We start from the raw sequence: 20,576 nt of genomic DNA on the forward strand, positions 1-20,576 counted from the left end.
ATAGTCAAGGAACTAAAGATTATATTTTTTCAAGTACATTTGAAAATTTTTCCCTTAAGATGGGCTAAAATTTCACTTTACATGTACAAATATTAACTGCTTGTGTATGGTTAATGCTTCACTTCAAACATAGCTTAAATGATAGAAATGGTTGGGATTTGCTGCTGAGTGCCACCTACATCCAAAGGCTAAAACTAATGAAAGAAAAAGGCAAAATGGAGATTGCTTTCCGATTGCAGCAACTGGACACAAGTTGGGAACAGATGCACAGTTTCAAACTCTCATCCTCTTAGATGGGCCTTGATCAATGATGGGATCAACCGGAGGCGGCTGAGCCTCCGCTGGCTGGTTTTCTGATGCTTCTGCTGTTGAAGGGCGAGTATAACCATCTGGAAATGGAGGCGGCGGTGGAGCTGGTGGAAGCTGTAAAAGTAGAATAACTCAGTGTTAGAACTAAGAAACATTGGAAGTGCTTCATTTTAGAAGTGTTGCTTCAACAGCATTTGGAATCATCATCATCCTAGGAGTGGTTACAGTCAAGTAGTAATGCCGAATTTCAATGAAAAGTGATCAAACTCCAATTTTCTTGTGTACTTAAAAAAACTTAAGAATGAGTTCTTATTAGATATCAACTAAGATCATATGTAATTTAACTTTTGTTTCATCCAATACCAAGGCTTGTTGACTCATAAACGATAGGTAAATGCTGTAAGAGAACTAGGATTTCAAGGAATCATGCAAAATGGTGATCTTATAAATATGGTTTTTCGGCTATAATGTCCTACATAGAATCAGATAGGGATCTTTGAGTATATTAAGGTTACCTTGCGTTGTAGAGAAGCAAGAATATGATCTACTCGCTTAAGCTCCTTAAAATCAATAGTCTCTTTCGGAGCCTTTGACTCAGTATGCCCGCTCTCATTTTCAGCATCAACTGTGCAGTTACAGAGATAAAGAAAATATCACAAAAGGGTAAAAAATAAACCACAAATAAATAGAGAAAATTCATCATTTCCCCAAGTGTTCTCTTTGAAATTACTCATGTTTTCATCATTATTCATGCTTCTCATTAGAAACACGATGTAACTTATACATATCAAAGTCTACTAAGTATGATTCTTGAGAATAATGATTCTTTTATGGACATGAAAAAAATTAAGAGGTAAAATATCAAGAGCACAAGAAGAAAAAGGTTGGTTGTCCGGCACTTCTTTCTTGCTTTTTAAAAATAAATGTATCGATTGCAATTTGATGGCAATAAAGGTTCATAATGCCTTCTATCATCCAAGCAAAAAGAAACATGAATGAACAGTTAAGGGCGTTTTTTTTACGAAGCTTATCCAAAAGTCATTAAGACAATAAGACTTGGAGAAATAAACTCAACTAAGCCTCCATGTCAAACAAGTTTACATGCAGGCAGGATTGTATGTTCACATTATTATCGTACTTGGTACTAGGACCCCTCAGTGAATACACAATATGCTATACTTTACTCTGTAATGTTATAAATAACACAAGAATTTCAAAACACGTTTTTATGTATTTTCCTCTATAGGTCATCAAAATGATATCAAGTGCATCAAATGAAAGCAATAAAGGAAAAATAAAGAATAAACAAAGGAAATGAAAGAATATCAAAATACCGTATCCAATCTTTTCCAATTTCGTAGCAGCAAAAGTAAAAGCTTTTGATATGTGAAATAAAGCCCGTCCCTGGCAAAAATAAAAATCACAACAAAGTAAGTTTCAAGATGAAGAACAGTGAATAAATTGTGTCCAGTAATCCCCTAATGTTCACATCAATGCATATTATATTCTTACAGAATACAACCATTATGATATAGAATAGAGCTCTGCAATCAGCAAATCTCTCAATAATCTCAATATAATCAGTGCCGAGGGGATTTCAGCCATAGGCGGCTTTTAGTCAGCCAACTAGGCACCCAACTCAGCTGACTCGGAGCCCCAACTTGGCCGTGTGTTTTTTTTTAGAATTTAAAAATAGTGAATCCCTAAATGGCTAAAACCAAAAAATAAATAAATAAACAGTCCAACATATGTAGTTGACTAGTTTGGGGGATTATAAGAGTCTAACAATAGTGCCTACTGCCTCTATATATATATATATATATATATATATATATAAAATTACTCGGCAGCCTGGGCGCCGCTGGGCACCCAACTAGCACTAGAAGCCTAGGTGCCGCTGGGCACCTGACTAGCGCCTAGCGCCTAGCGCCTTCTGCAACATTGAATATAATCAAATGCTATTTATAGGCGAATTAATTCCACATTTGGTTCCACAACTATAGTGGCTTCATGAGATGGATGGGGACTTCATGAGATTGGAGGAATATGAGGAATACTGTGAAGTTACAATTTAAACCTCATATCATACTGAGATTTCACAATTTGGCTGTCAGAGGGGACTAAAAGTGGCATTACCACAATAGTTGTGTATCTAAAATGGTCAGGTTTAAAGTGGTGGACCAAAAGTGGAATTAATCCTTTTTATTTCCAACAATTAATAAACTTCCCAGTCAAGAAAAGGGGTAAGGTTTTATTCTAATTTGAATCCTTCAGCCAGAAGGAATGAACATTATGCTAACAACATTTCTAATAAGTTTCGTATTAAGCAAAAATTGCCTGTTATGAGAGGAACACGGCATGAAAAATTATCCTCTCAACACTTAACATTACTTGGAACTTGAAAGGAAGTAAAAGACTGATGCAAACCAATGTGCTTTATACTAAACGAACTTTCACTAAATGCTTTAGACCAACTAAATCAAGCAATGACAGAACAAGTACTGACTAGTCGAGCTGCAAAGACATTGCAAAGCTGGGGAGCTTGGTAAATTGAACCATCCAAGACATAATACGTTAGCATCGGTGTAACTTTCTCAGGACTATCCCTCTTTTGCTTGCGGAAGACAAAAAGATGGGGCTCCATAACTTCGCTAAGCGAGAACTCAATGCCAGTCATTTTGCTGCAGTAGAAATGAGCAGAAATCAAATATATACATATATTGAAAGTTTGAAACACAAAGTAAAAAATCATATGCATTATCACTCACAAGAATTTCCTACTATCAATTGTAATAACCCCCACTGGCAGACAATCAAGTTATGGAAGCAATTCAAGTAATTTACAGAATTTACAGCCATGATCTCATCAGTAGCAGCAAAAGATTTAGCTAAGTGATCATAGAACCCTACATTCCCAATTTCCAAGTTTCTTCAACTATGCGATAACACAATTCATAAGTTAGAAGTTTTTCGGTAATCCACTGTATTCTATATAGATTAAAGCATAAATTTAATATTATGGCTGTATTTGTGTAGACAGTGGAGGAAGAGAGAGCTTACGTCAGCTGAGAGAGATCGAGGGGGTGAATGGAGCGCATGCGGAGCTGTTCATTATTGCAGGTCCAATCATAAAAAGGAGAAAGAGCGAAGTAATCGAACACCAAGTTCCTATCCAGAGGGTAGGTGTTCAGCCACAGCTGATCCCTAAAGCATATCCCGGTCATATCCGTCCCAGGCGGCTGCGGCGGCGCCGGTACGCCTCCATCTAAATTTGGATTCCCCATCGCCGCGTTAGGCGGAACCATCGGCGTATTCGCCATTGTAGATACGCGTTTCCTTTAACCGAGGTTGTAGCGGTTGGAGTGAATTTCAGCAGTGCTTGTTGATTGCCTCTGGAATTAATTTCTTCGGTGAACGCTTGCCACGGTGTTTCAACGGTTATTCACCGGATAATTGGTAACTCAGTTAGTCTGAAGCTCCCGGCGATTGAAACAGAATCACTTTTTCATTTTCCTTTGTGTCTGTAGCTTCTGCTGCTTATGCTATGGCTGCAGATCTGATACTGTTGCCAACGAGGAGACGAAGGCCGTGCGTTAAGGTTTTTCTATTCTATATCTTTAATAAAACTCGAATACAAATTTTTTTTAAAAAATAAATAAATTGGGCCTCTTGTTGGGATATCGGAAGCAGATAATTGGGCTCGATTATTGATCTTTTGGGCTCTATATTTTTATTTTGTTTGAAATGATGAAATTTTATTGTCACAACTCGCAAAGTTATCAAACATCATATTTTTTGGATGATAAAAAAAAATTGTAGTCACTATTTAAAGGAATACTTTGACCCTAAATGTTAAAGGAATACTTTGACACTAGCCGGACTAGCATAGGTTGCACATAACTAACTGGTTCAAACCGAAGGGTGTGTACGGAATAAGCATTGTCTTGTGGCCCTAACTATTAAGAGAGCATATTGATCCTAGCCAATAGAAGAACACAAAGAGATAAACCAACATAGAATGCTCATAGCTAAAGGATTCAAACTTGAGGGCGTGTACGAAGTAAACTCAGTTTTATGACCCTAGGCTCCTAACTAGCAAATGAACATCCTGACCCTAGTCGTCAAAGGAACACAATAAGTAAACCAATGTAAATTATCTATAATTAATAGACTCAAACCAATAAGGCCAATAGATCGAGATTTTCACCATAAATCAAACTTAAAATCTTACGATTATTAAGTCAACCGTACATATTAATCAACTTAAATGGGTTGCCCACCAATATCAACTTTTACATTAATTAGAGAAGTCTACCTTATCTCGGCGAGCCAAATACAAAATTACAAATGTGTGACATTACACATAATTATTAACATCATCTATCCTAACAAGTAAACCATGATCACTAAATATTGTAGGATAGCATTTACTTGTCCTCTAAACCGGAGTATGTATTACATGATTATATGGCGTTAGCAATATTTAGAATTGATGAGACCGGTGGAAATTTGAATTGGCCTCTGATCTTCTCCTTTCCGGAACCTCCTCCTTCCCCACACCCACTCTCTAGCCTCACCATTTTCCTCCACAAAACAAAACTTTGGTGCCTAAACTTGCATCTTTTTCACCAAATAATTCTGTCAAAATCTCTTTTGCTGGAAAATTTCTTCATCCTCAACATTTCCCCATACCATTTTCAATTTTCCAGTCTCCCAATCCAAAGTTCTTCATTTCATTCATTCCGGGCTTGCTTGCATCAACCCTAGCTTCTTCATTCCGAGGAAACGTACAAAGGAATCTGTGGCGTCGATCGGTTCTGTTTCAATTCGTCCATGTTTGGTTCATATATGCGTGTTATTAGAATGTTGATGAAAAGGGGGAAACCTTGAAGATCCATAAAAATGGCGGATAGTAAATTAGGCGGCGGAGACGATGCGATTACGAGCAAAAACCCTCAGAGCAGCGTGACGTGCGTGTACCAAACGCACATAGGCGGTTATTGGCGGAACGTAACGGTGATATGGAGCAAGAACATGATGAACCACAGCCTGAGCATAACGGTGGACAGCGTGGAGAGTGACGACCACGCGACCTGCAAAATCGACCTAAAACCTTGGCATTTCTGGGCGAAGAAGGGGTACAAGACGTTCGAGGTGGACGGGAACCAGCTGGAGACGTACTGGGATCTCCGGTCGGCGAAATTCTCCGGCAGCCCCGAGCCGGGCGGCGATTTCTACGTGGCGCTGGTGTCGGAGGAGGAGGTGGTTATGCTGTTAGGAGACTACAAGAAAAAAGCGTTCAAACGGACCAAAGCGCGCCCGGCTTTAGTGGAAGCGGTTCAGTTTTATAAAAAAGAACACGTGTCCGGGAAGAAAAGTTTCTCCACGCGCGCGAAATTGGACCATAGAATGAAGGAGAGCGAGATCGTGGTGGAGAGCTCGACGACGGGGCTAAAGGAGCCGGAGATGTGGATTAGCATCGACGGGATTGTGCTGATTCACGTCAAGAATTTGCAGTGGAAGTTCCGGGGGAATCAGACCGTGCTGGTTAACAAATTGCCGGTTCAGGTTTACTGGGACGTGCATAATTGGCTGTTTTGTCTGCCGGGCGGGACGGATCACGGGCTGTTTATATTCAAGCCGGAGGGGGCGACGGACGGGGAGAGTGACTTCGAGGAGAGCGGCAGCGTCGGCGGCGACAGCGAGTGCAGCACGGATAGCAGGTATTACTCCACGCAGAGCCACGCCTCCGCCACGCCGTTTTGCCTTTTCTTGTATGCGTGGAAGCTTGAGTGAGCTGATCGAGGGAGATAGGGAGGGAGATCATCGGAAAATTGTGATCCCTACAATTTTCCGGCGACCGCCGGTTTTTATGAACATAAGCCTCCGAATTCTTCTCAATTTGTAAATCATGTATATATTCTTTAAAAATTTAAATTTATAGACAAAACTTGATAATTTTATCACATATCATTCACTGTCACAATCAATATAAGGAAATATTCCTTAGACCTATACATACGGCCAGACGGCAAGGAATAGCCGGATCGGACTTGCCGACCTTATGACCTTCCCGACCTAACGTCTCCGTTGACCACGCTGGACCCCTACATGTTATAACCCCACTTCGCATCCTTGGGCTCAAGGTCAATCCGAACACGAGGCCTTGGACTTTTTCTACTTCCTTTCCCTTCCCTATAAAGATCTCACATCGCGTGTACGGTTATAACATGGTGTCAGGTATCTTGATGCATGACTTCCACGTGCCTAGCATGCCGAGCACACGGAACATGTTTCCTTCCACCTACCATATAAATACTCGCATTTATTGTACGAAGAGGACTTTTGGCTGATGCTTCCGACCCGCTGTTACTATATCCGATCATTTATTAATAAAAACCTTTTTCCATATATGTACTAGAACGGCTACCCGGTCTTGCTTGTACAAATACACCTATCATTGTATACCAACTAGTATTTTGACTATCGCTCATAACAAGGAAAGAGACCATGAAATGACAGGTTGAGTAAGTAAAATATGATTTTGATATTAGAGATCATGAGTTTAATTCTTGCTGATGCTCACTAGGTGATGAGTGCATTGATATCTTAATGTTAAAATAATTGTTGACTTTGACATTATTGTACGAGGGAGTTAATGTTTGAATTGTTTAATTATCATGGTGGTTTTATATATAATACCATAACATATGGAATAATGTTCCGGCCAGGTAAACTTTTGCCGACCGGCGATTATCCTAGTACCAATATTCGTTCTCAAATATAATATTTGTTGTTGTTTTATCATAACTACTGGCGCTATTGGACAATGCTGCAAGATAAGTATTTCTTTTAGTTTCCTCATAATTTCCACAAGTTGACTATGGTTGTCATGTATATTAATCTCAAATATTCTATATTATAGTCTAATAAAAAACTTCTTATTATATTGTACCAGGTTGTAATTTGTAAATAAAAATTTAATATAATGAGATGCATGTCTCGCAGGTTACTTCTTTCTTTCTTTTTAAGTGACAAAAAAAAGTGCAATCACTATTTGAGAATGTATACTGTACTAATACTCAATTATGTATATGTAATAACCTATAAATCATACAAGTAAATCACATTATGAACTTTTTAACTAAAAAAATATTGACAAAATTTAAACTCGTGACTTCATAAGATAATTACACTTCACATGCATACCCAGCTATCCATGTCAAAACATTATTAGTTATCTTTTGTCTTATACGAAGCACTAATAAAATACAAATATTTATATTAGTTCGTGCAAGTTCATGTACACCACTCCTTTGAAGAACATTTAAGTATATATAGGCCGGCCAGATCACAAAGAAAAAACACCATTCTCCACTCTATATATATGCATTTAACCAAGATTCAATTCTTAAAATTGACGACTTCGATTTCCAATGATGTTGAAAATAATACTCCTGTTTACGGCGCTCCTAGCTGCTCTTGCTGTCCTTGTCCACGCCCAAGATGATCAATTAGGTTTGTTTGTCACTCCATTTCCTACACACACACACACACATATATATATATACTCATAATATAAACATAAATGCCTATCCAGCTATCAATTTAGACTTTTTGGGATAAAATATACGGTTAATTCGAATCTAGTGTATATTAGTCTAGATTTTTAGTTAAGATAAAACACATGTTTCAATTTTCTTATCTGTCCAGGTTTTGTAAGCATCGACTGTGGACTCCCGGAAGGCTCCAATTACACTGATCCGATCACCGGAATCCGTTACGTCTCCGACGCCGGCTTCGCCGACTCTGGCACCCTCAACAACATATCCTCCACGTACGTCACCGCCGATCTCATTCGCCAGTTCCTCACCGTCAGAAGCTTTCCGGAAGGACCAAGAAACTGCTACACCGTCCGACCTCCCAAGTCGAAATTCCGAACCAAATACCTAATCAGGGCGAGGTTTTTCTACGGAAACTACGACGGCCAAAACCAGGTTCCGACGTTTGACCTCCACCTCGGAGCCGATCACTGGAAAACCATCACTCTGGACGATGCATCAACCCCGCACACCACGGAGATGATCCACGTGCTGTCGTCGGATTTTCTGCACGTGTGTCTTGTAAACACCGGCGCCGGAACGCCGTTCATTTCTGCGCTGGAGCTAAGGCTGCTGAACGAGGATGGGCTTTTCGCTATGTACCCGGCGGTAAATGGATCGCTGCAACTTTACGGCCGCATTGATCTTGGCTCCACATCCAATCAATCTATCAGGTACACGTGTTTGAGCATATAATATATATACATTAATATGCAATCCAACTATCAGTTTAAACGTTAAGATAGACAGTTAACAATTCTTAAAAACAAGGTTAACTCACAGAATAAAATTTTAGATTATTAAGCTTGGTTGCAGGGTTAACATGGTAGACTAGCACTTAGCGCTTAGGTTCCTAAGCCGTGCCTAGTCGGGCGAGCTAAAAAAACAAAGAAATAGTGTTGTGTGGGTGTATGTCATATATATAGATTAAGAATCAAATGAGGACCTATAGTTAGGTGAGGACCCTATGAACTTATATGATCCTTTGATTTAAACAATTCAATGGTTGTGATTAATTATATGCAATACATTTTCGGTTGGTTGTGCATTCGTACTCATTTTGTTGTGCATTTAGTCTCAATTTGTTGTGTATCTCGCCCACTTTATATTGTGCAGTTGCATTCTTAGCCGTCGAGTTGGACGAGTTAACTCGACTAAATTCGATCAAGTCAACCGCTAACTCGACCTAGTCCGCCGAGTTAGGCCCTAGGTGGTGGGCCACCTAAGCAGCAATTCACAGCCTTAATGCCTAGGCCGCGGCCGATTTTTGCCACGTGTAATTAAGTTGAATTATTACCAGAATTAACGGAATGAACACCGTATGTAGGTATAAAGACGACAGATGGGATCGGATATGGAAGCCATTTACCTTTGATGGAATGAGGATACTAAACAATCCCTCTGCAAAAATCCAATACGACGGATTTGATCCCTTGATAGTGCCGGAGAAAGTGATGAAGACGGCGGGGGAGATAGTAGAAAGCAACAACAGCAGTCAGCTGGCGTTCTACTGGAAACCAGACAGCTTTGACGATGAGTTTTACATGTACATGCACTTTGCAGAACTTCAACAGCTGCCCAAAAACCAGACCAGACAACTCAACATTTATCTCAACGGTAATCTCTGGTTCGGGAATTACAGTCCCAGGTACCTACGACCCGGCACTATTTTCAGCGACAAACCTGAGAATCAATCCTTCAGGTACAACGTTGTTTTGAACAGAACCGGGAATTCTACTCTCCCGCCGATCATCAACGCAGTTGAGGTTTACAAAGTGACATATATTTTGCTCAATCAAACAGCTGACCAAGATGGTAAGCTAGCTAGCCACATATATATCTTTAATCGTAACGAGAAAATCCGCAATCAGTACTTGAGGACCTGAGGTCTTATTAAACTAATTTAGGTTGTTGATAGCTCACTGACTCAAACAAGAAGTTATGTTTAATTGTCCATAGCTGATGGAGACAAATTGAAAAGGTTAATAGACCACTTCAGCTAATTACCAGGTCTAATAACATGACAAATTTAGCTAGATTGTTCCAAATGGGCAGTACAACACAACACTATTGATTTACCTTTTAGTTGACACGAAACACGCTGTTACCCTTTTAGTTGATGCGAAACATGTATTTCAATATCAGTGACTGCTATAAGGTACGTAAAATCGACCTATGGAGTGACGAAAAACTGGCAAGGAGATCCATGCTATCCCCAAGAATACTCATGGATCGGTCTCAACTGCAGCTATGATGGCAACAATTCTCCCAGGATAATATCCTTGTAAGCCTTTAATTTTCTGGGAAATTCTATAGTACGTGCAGATATATATATCATATATGTTCACAGTTATTTATTTAACAACTTTGATGCTTAATCTGCAGGAACCTGGCCTCGAGTGGGTTGACAGGGGAGATATCTCCCTACATGTCCAGTCTTTCCTCGTTACAACTTCTGTAAGCTCGAAGCTAACTGTTAATCAAATCTCGCGTTTACCGACCACTTCAAGGCTTCCACCCATGTTTATTTTTCGATTTTTAATGATTTTTTACTGGATTTTCATTCAGGGATTTGTCGAACAATGATTTGACAGGGAAGATACCTGGTTTTCTTGCACAATTACCCTCCCTGAGAGTGCTGTAAGTCATCTATCACTTTGATATGAATATATGAAGCGTAATGAATTGCGTTTAACTATGCAGTTTAATTTACATGACTGTACTTCATTCATTATATTCTCCAGAAACTTGAAGGGGAACAATTTCACCGGTCCGGTCCCGCCTGATCTCATAGCCAAGGCCAACACCGGTTCACTGTTGTTGAGCTTTGATCAAAGTGACGGCAAAGATATAAGTGTTTGTCAGTCCGGTCCATGCAATAATAATAATGGCGACGGCAATAAGGAGAAGAAGAAACACAAGTTCGTTGTTCCTGTGGCTGCATTTTCTTTTCTTCTGCTTGTACTAATATCAACCTTGTTGATCATGAAAAGACGAAGCAAGCAAAAAGGTATGGTATAATAGAACCATAAGATTCTTTTTCTGGTAAGGAGAAATTTTCCATCACTATTGGAGGACGTAGACAGAATCAAAAAATCAATAGACTATACGTCCACAGTCCACACTAAAAGTCAGTCAAACTTGTAACATGTTACAAAGTCAATAGCCTGACCTTTCGACCACTATTAGTGGTGGTTGAAACTTTTAAATCTTTAAGTGATGATAAAATCTATTTCTGACAAGAAATCAAACTATAATAAAATAGGTTTCAACTACTTTTATTAGAATAGACTAAATTTTTAATTTAAAACTTGGTCATATGATTGACTCAGGGCACAGGAAGGTTGGGAATGGAAGTGCGACAGTTCCGGCAAGTGGTGATGCGGCTGTGAAGATAGAATTGAGAAACCGGCAGTTTACATATTCTGAAATCCTCCAAATGACAAATAATTTCGAGACAGTCATTGGGAAAGGAGGGTTTGGTACGGTTTATCTCGGCTTCACAGAAGATTCTCGAGTGGCTGTTAAAATGTTGTCTCCATCTTCTGTTCAGGGTTACAAAGAATTTCAGGCTGAGGTGAGTATCAATAAGCTGATTTTCTTAGTTTAAACCGTTGATAAGATTCTCTTTTTAATTTGACCCTTTACTAGTTAGGAGTTAGGACTTAGAACATTTAATAATGTTGTATGAATTGCGCTGCAGGCCAGTCTTCTAATGAATGTTCATCACAAAAACCTCACCTCCCTTGTTGGGTATTGCATTGAGGGAACCAATCTAGGAATCGTTTATGAGTACATGGCCAATGGAAGCTTAGACAGACATTTGTCAGGTATACATACATATACATGAAAAGTAACTATTCCTCTGATCTGATCCATAAATACATACATGCATGCATGGCTACTTGGCTAGCTAGCTAAAATTCACTACTCATATATAATTGACAGTAGAGATTATCGAAATTTTCAATTTTTTTGGATCAAAATTTGAATTTGTTAATCTCTGCAATGCAGGTAAAACCCCACATATTTTGACATGGGAAGACCGCATTAGAATTGCATCGGATGCAGCAGAAGGTATACAAACTTCACCAATCTCCATAGTCATCAGAAATAGTGACTTTGTGGTTAAAGTGGTTGGTATTAAGCATATTAGCATATACAATACATAAACCTCATTCAGCATATATATATATATATAACTATGAGTTTAGATTTTTAATTAAGACAAAACATATATTTTAATTATTAGAAGGTTGGTCAGAAAAATCATTTTTTACCATTTTAAACGGGTAGTTAAAATTAACAACCCAAAGTTATCTTTTATCAAAACCCTAGATTTTGGATAGTCAAAACTTTAATTTCTAGCTAGTTCTCTAGTTGTGTATATATTTATTTGTGCATGAGATATATGCCTTGAATTGTATGTATATTGTAGGGTTGGAATACCTACATCATGGTTGCAAGCCACCGATTGTGCATAGGGATATCAAAACCACAAACATTTTACTAGATGACACATTCCAAGCCAAACTATCCGATTTGGGCTTGTCTAGGGTTTTTCCCGCGGAAGGTGGAAGTCACGTAACAACCATTGTTGCAGGCACTCCTGGGTACCTCGATCCCGAGTACGTGACACTCTTATTTCACACGCGGCATTAATGAATAGTCTTCAAGATGTAATTGAATTTTGTAATGTGTTTCAATTTATAGGTACTACACGACGAATAGGTTAACGGAGAAGAGTGACGTGTATAGTTTCGGAGTTGTGCTTTTGGAGATCATAACAGGTAGAAATCCACTAGGAGAAAGCGACAATATCTATGTGGTTAAGTGGGTTACTACAATGTTGGAAGACAATGGAGATATTGCAAGTATTGTGGATCCGAGGTTAGTCGAAAACTTCGATATTAATTCAGCATGGAAAGTGGTTGAATTAGGAATGGCGTGCGTAGAACATGATTCAGCAAATAGGCCAACCATGGCTTCAGTGGCATCTGAGCTAAATATGTGTTTAATGGAGATCACTACAAATAACCGTGGCGACCAATCGACGGTAGAAGGAAAGGACTCAATGCCTCTTAATGTGGAAAGTGATTTATATCCTAGTGCATGTTAGATAGCTATCTGCATGTACTTATAGTCGAATTATCAAATGTGGAATAAACTCGTGTTTGAATATTTGTGAGTGTTTGTACAATGACTTAATTGACATGATTATAATTGGTTTGAATCGGTTTGTAATTCCTTTCAACTAGAATCACAAGGTGGTTTAATTTAATTTCACCCAAATAGCACCAAATTTATGGAATAAAATCTTCATATTATATATTATATATCTCTGGTTATAAAAAGAAGAGTCCAGCCTTATCAAAATTTCTAGCTAGCTACCACTTTGCACGGACACAATCTATCTCTAACTTTTGGATGAGACTCCCCATCAACATATAAAGATGCAGAATTTTACACGTGCCCATTTCAACAGCAAAGTGAAAGAATCATAAGACCATAATAGAATCAAAGAATATCGTTAATTAACATGAATGCATATGTTGTCGAAAATGAATCGGAGTTGACCGGAAACTATAATCACGGGCCACTTCATATCTTAACGGGGAAGCTAAAAACAAGAATTTAATTACATAGAAGAGAAGCGCGAAGAGAGAGAGAGAGAAACGGGAGAGGTTTGCGTCTCTCAGAACGTAATCTTTAACAGATTTTTCGTTAAAAGATTGGCAGAATTTAATAATGTCTGCACATGTGGCCGTGAGCTATCCCACTTGTTCGGCAACTGTTCCTAAAGGGAGAGAGAGAGGACGAGTCGTTGTTTGTGTGTTTTTTTACCAAATTTTCTATTGCCGTTTTCTCCTGTCACTCCTTTCATTTGTTTGGCCATAGAACCTCCACGGCTTCAAACGTTGTTGCTCTATCGTGTTTGGACCCCACATTGCTCCGTTGTTTTATTCTCCTTCTCTTCTATTTGTTGAAATGTGATCCTCTCCCCAGATTCCCCCCTATCAAATCACTCATTCACTCAGCCCTGGCCTAAAAAAATCTCCTCAAGGAAAAGAACAGAATAGTGCTTATTACTATCTTTTTCACCTCCTGGGTCATGATATTTATGTTTCTTGTGTTGTGTTTTGCTATAAAGATTTGATCTTTTTGAGGTGGCGCATTCTGGGTCTTTCTCCAAATCAACCATTTCATGTTCTTCTCCAAGAACCAGGCATTTGGTTGTTGTTTAGCTCTGGTTGATGCTTGGCATTCTTGAAAAGTCTAATTCTGGGAATGTGGTGGTGGAATTGAGAAAGGGGAAGATGAGAGGTGGGAAAGAAGAAGAGAAGAAGATGGATCCTATATTTCCCAGGCTGCATATAAATGATGCAGAGAGAGGAGGGCCAAGGGCTCCTCCAAGGAACAAAATGGCTCTTAGTGAACAGCCTGCAGTTTCCCTGCCACCCCAGAGGCTCAATCCTGACCTTCCATCAATCTCAATGCTGCCTCTCCCTCCTGCCAATTCCCCCACTTCAATCCCTGGACCATCTTCCAGCCATGTGAGTCCAACATTAGATGTTTTCTTTGTTTCTGGTTTGGTTTTATGTCTGATGAATCTCATTCTGTCTGTTATTTTTGCTCTGTGAAAGGATATGTGTGTTGAAACTTGAAATGTTGTGCTTATATGTGTTTCTTTTGATTCATAGTTATATATGGACTGTGGATGTGAAGTCTGATCTTGCACTTATAATGTTAAGCCAGCCATTATTCCCACCTAGGAGTCTGAAAACCAGATTAGTTGTACATATGTTCTGCTATATCAGTTAGATTGTCCTTAAACACCATGGTTTAGTTTAGTTGAAAAACAGTTTGTTTTTGGTTAATTTCTCATAGTTCTTACCTCAACACTGGAGTTTCAAGGATTTCTTGGACTGTTATTATCTGATATGGCTATGAAATGACTGGAATTAGGGCTTATTTGACATCTTAAAGTGATTGTTTTGTAGGCTGGTTCGACTGAGAAAATGTTCCCTCCTTTCTGCTATCCGCCCGGCTCGTCTCACTGGACTGGGATGTCTCATCCCTACTCTAGTGGCATTCATTTTGCAGCTGGTGAACCGAGTTTTGCAACGCCAAGAAATCCTCCAGATGTAGCGCCAATGGCATCTCTGAATTATCAGTGTTTTAGCGTTAAAGGGCACTTGCCTAGCTCTGAGTGTATACCGTTTCAGCCTTGCAATTTACCATACTCTAGTAATAGCTTTTCTGGTGTGAAGCTTGGAAATGGTGGTGATTTTAGTGTTCCAGCATTTCATCAAATAGGGAAACATCTGAATTGTGGGAATGTACAGCAAAACGGGGAGAAAGAAAAGGATACGTTCTCGAGCTCCAACTCTTATCAGAAGTTTCGTTGTAGTTCTGAAAAAGAGACGGGGGGAGAACTCAAGTTGGGGGAGCGGGAGCATCCCACAGATCGAGTTAAAGAGAACCTCGATATGAACCAAACAAGGAAGCACCACGCAGCAAAAGAACCTTCTTTCGTGCCATCTACTAGGGAGAAGTCTTTGATCAATGTAGATTCAAGTTCAGTAGCTAGAACTAGATCAGAGTTTCAAGATGAATGTAGGGTTCTGCAAGAGAACAAGGCCAATGGAGATGGTGAATATGAGAAGTCTGCTAAAAAGAGAAGTGCTTCCATGATGGAAGATCTTTCATGCTCTCTTCGGCCACCAGGAGACGAAAAAAGAAGACCAAATGGGATAGAATTTGTAAATAAATGCCCTGATGAGCAGGACCATGGATCTTTTCAAGCTGACAGAAACGAGGAAACCTCAGATGCCTCTGCAGTAAACTCAACATCTGTTGTAAATTTATCCCCCAACGATATCGTAAGAATGCTAGGTCAAAAACTATTCTGGAAAGCAAGGAGGACCATTCTGCAGTAAGTATCCTTACCCGGCTCAAGGGAATTGTAGAGTGGCGTGTGTATAGAACCATGTGTAGAAAGACTGTATCGTTAGCGTTATTAATCTGTGATTGTTTACTTTCGTGTAGTATATGTTCTCGCTCTTCTCTTCAGTGTCTTAGTTTTGCCACATGTTCTATAATGTCTCTCTTAACTCCTGTCATTCTATTTTCAGTCAGCAAAGGATCTTTGTGCTACAGATTTTTGAGCTGCACAGGTTGATAAAGGTACTTCCAAACTGTTTGTAGATACATTGCTATATATTTCGCGGGGAAGAGGATCTAATACTTGCTAATATTCGAGCAGGTGCAGAGAATGGTTGCTCGTTCACCAGAGATATTATTCGAAGATAACGTGTATACCAGCAAACCTGCAATTTCGAAGAAGAATTTACTATCCAATAATGCTCAGGAACCTCGTACCCTGGTTGTTGAACCAAAGGCGGATTCTGAAAGGCCGAAGGCCAGTATGGGGGGTGGAGCAGACAAAACAAGCGAGAAAACGCTTCCTGTCTGCAGTGATACTCACAAGAGGAACTCTCCGCAGCAGGCAAACCAAAGCCCTTATCCCGGGATGCCAGCATTGACATCTCCGGCTCCTGAAGCAAAATCGGGGCCTTGGTGCTTCCAGCCCCCGCCTGGAAATCAGTGGCTAGTTCCTGTCAGATCGCCTTCAGAAGGGCTCGTTTACAAACCGTATTCTGGTCCTTGTCCTCCCCCGGGGGGGATATTGGCGCCTCTTTATGGCGGTTGCAGGCCGCTAAACCTGTCAGGTGTTGGCGGGAACTACCTGAACACAACTTATGGTATGGTGACTTCTAACCAACCAGGAATTGGGATTTTCTCCACCCCTCCTGTTGGTCAGGCCTACTTCCAACCATACCCCATGCCCGTGATGAACCCCTCGGGCTCAACCTCAGCTATCGACCTGCTGAGCCCTTTTGCCCGAGCTCGGTCTAGCCCCTGGGAGATTGTCCCATCCATACGCGACAACAACAACACTCCTTCGGCCAGACCATACGAAAAATCATGCAACATTTCAAGCCAGAAGAGCGGGATCGTATCAAATGGTGCTCAAAGTTTGCAGACAGACCGAGGGAGTGACCTGCAAGGAAGCACTGCAAGTAGTCCTTCTGAGAGGGACGCGCTTTCCCTCTTCCCCACCACGCCAGCCACCGACGCGAATCAGATCCCGGAGCAGCGGATTCAGGTGATCAAGGTTGTGCCTCACAACCCCAACACAGCACCCGAATCTGCAGCTCGAATCTTCAAGTCCATTCAAGAAGAAAGGAAACAACACTGACTTATAACCCTTTGCTTTGCAGTGACAACCCTGTAAGACTAACCACCATTCTTGCTATTTAGTATTTACATTCCTATAATGATGTTGTTCATCTTTCTTTTGATTATATATATATATATATAAATGTAAATATATCATCTCTTTTTCCCTTGCGAAATGGCCAGTGCAGCAGCCATTGGTTTTTTTCAATGTATTTGGTATCTTCTCTTTGTGTTGTGTATTATATCCCATTCAAGATTTTATCAAAGCTATTCTTTCCTTGTGATCTATAAAAGAGTATTCATCCTTTGTCATTTCGTACAAAAAAAAGTGTGTAATTTATAACGAAAAATTCAGAATTAATAGAAAAAAAGACTTATCCAACAACTCAATAAAGAAGGTATTAGCAAAAACTAAGTTCGTGACTATAAAAATTATGCCCTAAGACTAGCATGAGCGGTTGATCACCTAACTTCAAGTCAGGGTGATATGATCTCTTTCAATAAAGCCTAAATTTAAAGCTGATAGTTGATTGTATATTTATGTTTAAATTGTATGCTCAACACGTCCCTTCACGTGTGCAGGACGCAAAGATTTTAACCCAAGATCTTTAGTGGCTTTGATATCAAATTGAAGCATATGTTATATCTCAACTAAAAATCTAAACAGCTGATAATTGATTGCATATTTATGTTTATATATATATATATATATTCTAACTCAATTGAGTGTTGTGTAGGTAAGAATTTACTAAAAAAAAATTGTCCGAATTGGACACGGGTCTTCCCAAGATGTTTGAATTTCTAGGAGGTTCTAACATTCTTGAATGGAGTACAAAATCATTTTCACCTTTCACCTGGCAAACATCCCCCTAGGTTCTTCCGCTAGCACGCTACCATCCCTGTCTATAACATAACACATTCTATAAAACACGGATCCCGTTATGAAGTTTCTTTCTTTGGATCAATCAGTGTCTGCGCCGTTATATCAAGGTAAGAGGCGAAAATCAAGCGACAAAGCAGAAAAGGTGTGAAATCAAGATTCCGTTTTATAGTTCAAACCTTTTACACCGCATTTGGTTCCTTCATAAATCGGTTCTCTTTATGGCAACCATACTCATCATTTATTGAGCTAAGAGAGGGAGAGAGTAACTCCCGTTTTGACAAATTGGCAAGTGAATGCGCCGCAGAATCTTGGAAATTGGACGTTTACTTACTTGATTCTGGCATTTCGAGCATCAGCTTCATGTCTGGTGAATGCTGTCTGGATTTTTATGATCTGGGTTGAGAAAAAGTTTCATTCTTGATTGGCTAATGCTCCCTGAGGTGAACAGAATTAGAGTTTCAGATCTTGTTCTATTATTGCTGTGGTTGTATTTCTGAAGCTTTGCTTTTTTGAATCTAGTGTTGTAGATCAAATGTCTCTGGTGATTTCCCATCTACAATTGGTGATTTGCAGGTTGAGAAAACCTAGTTTTCTTACAGATTTGGAACTGTTGCCCTAAAGAAAAGAAGGGATTACTCAGCATTTAAATGGAAATGAAGATGCAGTCAAGGGTTGGGAGTCAGGGGGCATTGGAGGAGGGGGGGAAAGACCTTTCTGTTAGAGTGACAAATCAATACAAGCCTTTACCACTAAGATTACTTCAGTTTCTTCTGTTGTTTTTGGGTGTCTGTATTACGTTTTCGATCGTTAGCATGTACACACTTCGGTATTTGGGAGTTCAGAGTGTGGTTCCTATGATACAGTCTGGGGTTCAGAATGTGGTTCCTAGGATACAGTCATGTTCTCAAGAAGTAAGTAGTTTGGAGAGGTGGATTAGACCGCCATCGGATCTTTTGCATACTATGAATGACACTGAGCTGTTCTGGCGGGCTTCATTCGTTCCTCAAGTGAAAGATTATCCTTTTAAGAGAAAACCCAAGATTGCATTCATGTTCTTGACTAGAGGGCCTCTGCCTTTGGCCCCATTGTGGGAGAGGTTCTTTAAGGGGAATGAGGGGCTTTATTCAATCTACATTCATTCATTGCCCGCTTACAAGCCTAATTTCAATGCATCATCAGTGTTTTACCGTCGACAAATACCTAGCCAGGTAATCATCACTCTTCCTCTTCCACTTTTATGGTCAATCTTATCAACTGCAATTGCAAGTCGAAAGTTTATATTGCACAAAATGCATCTTCCTGTCAATCTGTCATCTTTCTATGTATTTTTCCACTACTGCCTCTTTTAGCATTCTTGATGGATGAGACCATACTGTTGAGAGAGAGGAAACTTAGACGCATTTCCTATATCCTTATTCAAAACCGTTGTAATGTCTTATGTCTAGTAGTTTTGAGAGTGTATGGAGAAGATTTTCGCATTCTCTCAAACACCAGATCATACAGGCATTCAACTTTGTGCTTTTCCTACAGCAATGTTAACAAGACCTAAGGAAGTATATCTCTTTAGGTTCATCATCTGGCTATAAGAAATAATTAATCACGAAATCACCATGTTTGGTAGAAAGAAACTGATCTAAACTACACTTTTGTGGTTCTGCAATTATATTTATGCATATATAAATACTTTGAATAATGCAATTTCTGTATTTTATCGTCCATGGCTGTTCGTCTTCTTGTGTAGGTGGCAGAGTGGGGAAGGATGAGCATGTGTGATGCTGAAAGGCGACTTCTTGCTAACGCGTTGCTTGACGTGTCCAATGAATGGTTTATCCTCCTTTCCGAGGCATGCATTCCACTTCAGAAATTTAGCATTATTTACCACTACATATCGAGATCCAGGTACAGCTTCATGGCTGCGGTTGATGAACCCGGGCCTTATGGAAGAGGGCGTTATAATGAGAACATGTCACCTGTGGTTAACCTAACTGATTGGCGGAAAGGATCCCAGTGGTTTGAAGTTAACAGAAAATTGGCTGTTGACATTATTAAAGACGAGAAATACTACCCCAAGTTTGAGCAGTTCTGCAGGCCAGCATGTTATGTGGACGAGCACTACTTCCCAACCATGTTGACCATAGAATCGCCTCGTCTCATGGCGAACAGGACTCTTACATGGGTGGACTGGTCAAGAGGCGGTGCTCACCCTGCTACATTTGGTAAGGCTGATATTACAGAGCAGTTCTTTAAGAAGATGTTTGAAAAGACATGCATCTACAATAACCAGCCAACTAACTTTTGTTACCTTTTCGCCCGAAAATTTTCTCCTAGTGCCTTGGATCCTTTGTTAGAACATTCATCCAAGCTCTTGGGCTTCTGATAAGCCACTCATTTTCCATGTACACTTAGGTAGTATGAACTTAGGTATTCAAGAATGTTATATCATTATCAACATGTTTTTGTTAGTAAAATTTTGGTATTCTCTTGAATGTTATGCTCAAGTCTTTGCTCTTACGAGGGAAACCTTAGCCAAGTTGGTTAGG

The 20,576-nt window shown here is 39.7% G+C and overlaps 5 protein-coding genes across 7 annotated transcripts; 4 read left to right on the top strand and 1 right to left on the bottom strand.

The window, feature by feature from the left end:
• LOC116006072 (mediator of RNA polymerase II transcription subunit 6) lies at window positions 1-3,902 on the bottom strand. Its single transcript, XM_031246337.1, has 5 exons — window positions 3,370-3,902; window positions 2,816-2,990; window positions 1,644-1,713; window positions 825-934; window positions 1-423 (listed from the first exon to the last, which is right to left on the bottom strand). The coding sequence occupies exons 1-5, from the start codon at window positions 3,627-3,629 to the stop codon at window positions 274-276; spliced, it is 765 nt and encodes a 254-aa protein (XP_031102197.1). The 5' UTR covers window positions 3,630-3,902; the 3' UTR covers window positions 1-273.
• Window positions 3,903-4,822: 920 nt separating this feature from the next.
• LOC116011475 lies at window positions 4,823-6,277 on the top strand. The gene has a single exon (XM_031251054.1). The coding sequence runs from the start codon at window positions 5,212-5,214 to the stop codon at window positions 6,103-6,105; it is 894 nt and encodes a 297-aa protein (XP_031106914.1). The 5' UTR covers window positions 4,823-5,211; the 3' UTR covers window positions 6,106-6,277.
• A 1,471-nt stretch (window positions 6,278-7,748) lies between these two features.
• On the top strand, window positions 7,749-13,029 carry LOC116010033 (putative leucine-rich repeat receptor-like protein kinase At2g19210). Its single transcript, XM_031249292.1, has 12 exons — window positions 7,749-7,827; window positions 8,023-8,584; window positions 9,238-9,725; window positions 10,056-10,194; window positions 10,296-10,367; window positions 10,479-10,550; window positions 10,655-10,770; window positions 11,243-11,487; window positions 11,614-11,740; window positions 11,925-11,987; window positions 12,349-12,538; window positions 12,624-13,029. Exons 1-12 carry the CDS (start codon window positions 7,749-7,751, stop codon window positions 13,027-13,029), a joined length of 2,559 nt encoding a protein of 852 aa, XP_031105152.1.
• A 785-nt stretch (window positions 13,030-13,814) lies between these two features.
• LOC116009910 (protein HEADING DATE 3B-like) lies at window positions 13,815-18,686 on the top strand. The gene is made up of 5 exons (XM_031249097.1): window positions 13,815-14,464; window positions 14,912-15,846; window positions 16,046-16,097; window positions 16,177-17,204; window positions 17,891-18,686. Exons 1-4 carry the CDS (start codon window positions 14,165-14,167, stop codon window positions 17,170-17,172), a joined length of 2,283 nt encoding a protein of 760 aa, XP_031104957.1. The 5' UTR covers window positions 13,815-14,164; the 3' UTR covers window positions 17,173-17,204; window positions 17,891-18,686.
• LOC116009911 (glycosyltransferase BC10-like) lies at window positions 18,035-20,527 on the top strand. 3 transcript variants are annotated; one of them, XM_031249099.1, is made up of 3 exons: window positions 18,035-18,476; window positions 18,556-19,244; window positions 19,778-20,527. In XM_031249099.1, exons 2-3 carry the CDS (start codon window positions 18,684-18,686, stop codon window positions 20,411-20,413), a joined length of 1,197 nt encoding a protein of 398 aa, XP_031104959.1. In that variant the 5' UTR covers window positions 18,035-18,476; window positions 18,556-18,683; the 3' UTR covers window positions 20,414-20,527. The 3 variants fall into 3 exon arrangements, with proteins under 3 accessions (XP_031104959.1, XP_031104960.1, XP_031104958.1); XM_031249100.1 differs by having other exon boundaries at window positions 18,610-19,244; XM_031249098.1 differs by having other exon boundaries at window positions 18,035-19,244.
• The last annotated feature ends 49 nt before the right edge of the window (window positions 20,528-20,576 follow it).

Source organism: Ipomoea triloba, chromosome 2 (assembly GCF_003576645.1).
Source record: "Ipomoea triloba cultivar NCNSP0323 chromosome 2, ASM357664v1".
NCBI lineage: Eukaryota > Viridiplantae > Streptophyta > Magnoliopsida > Solanales > Convolvulaceae > Ipomoea > Ipomoea triloba.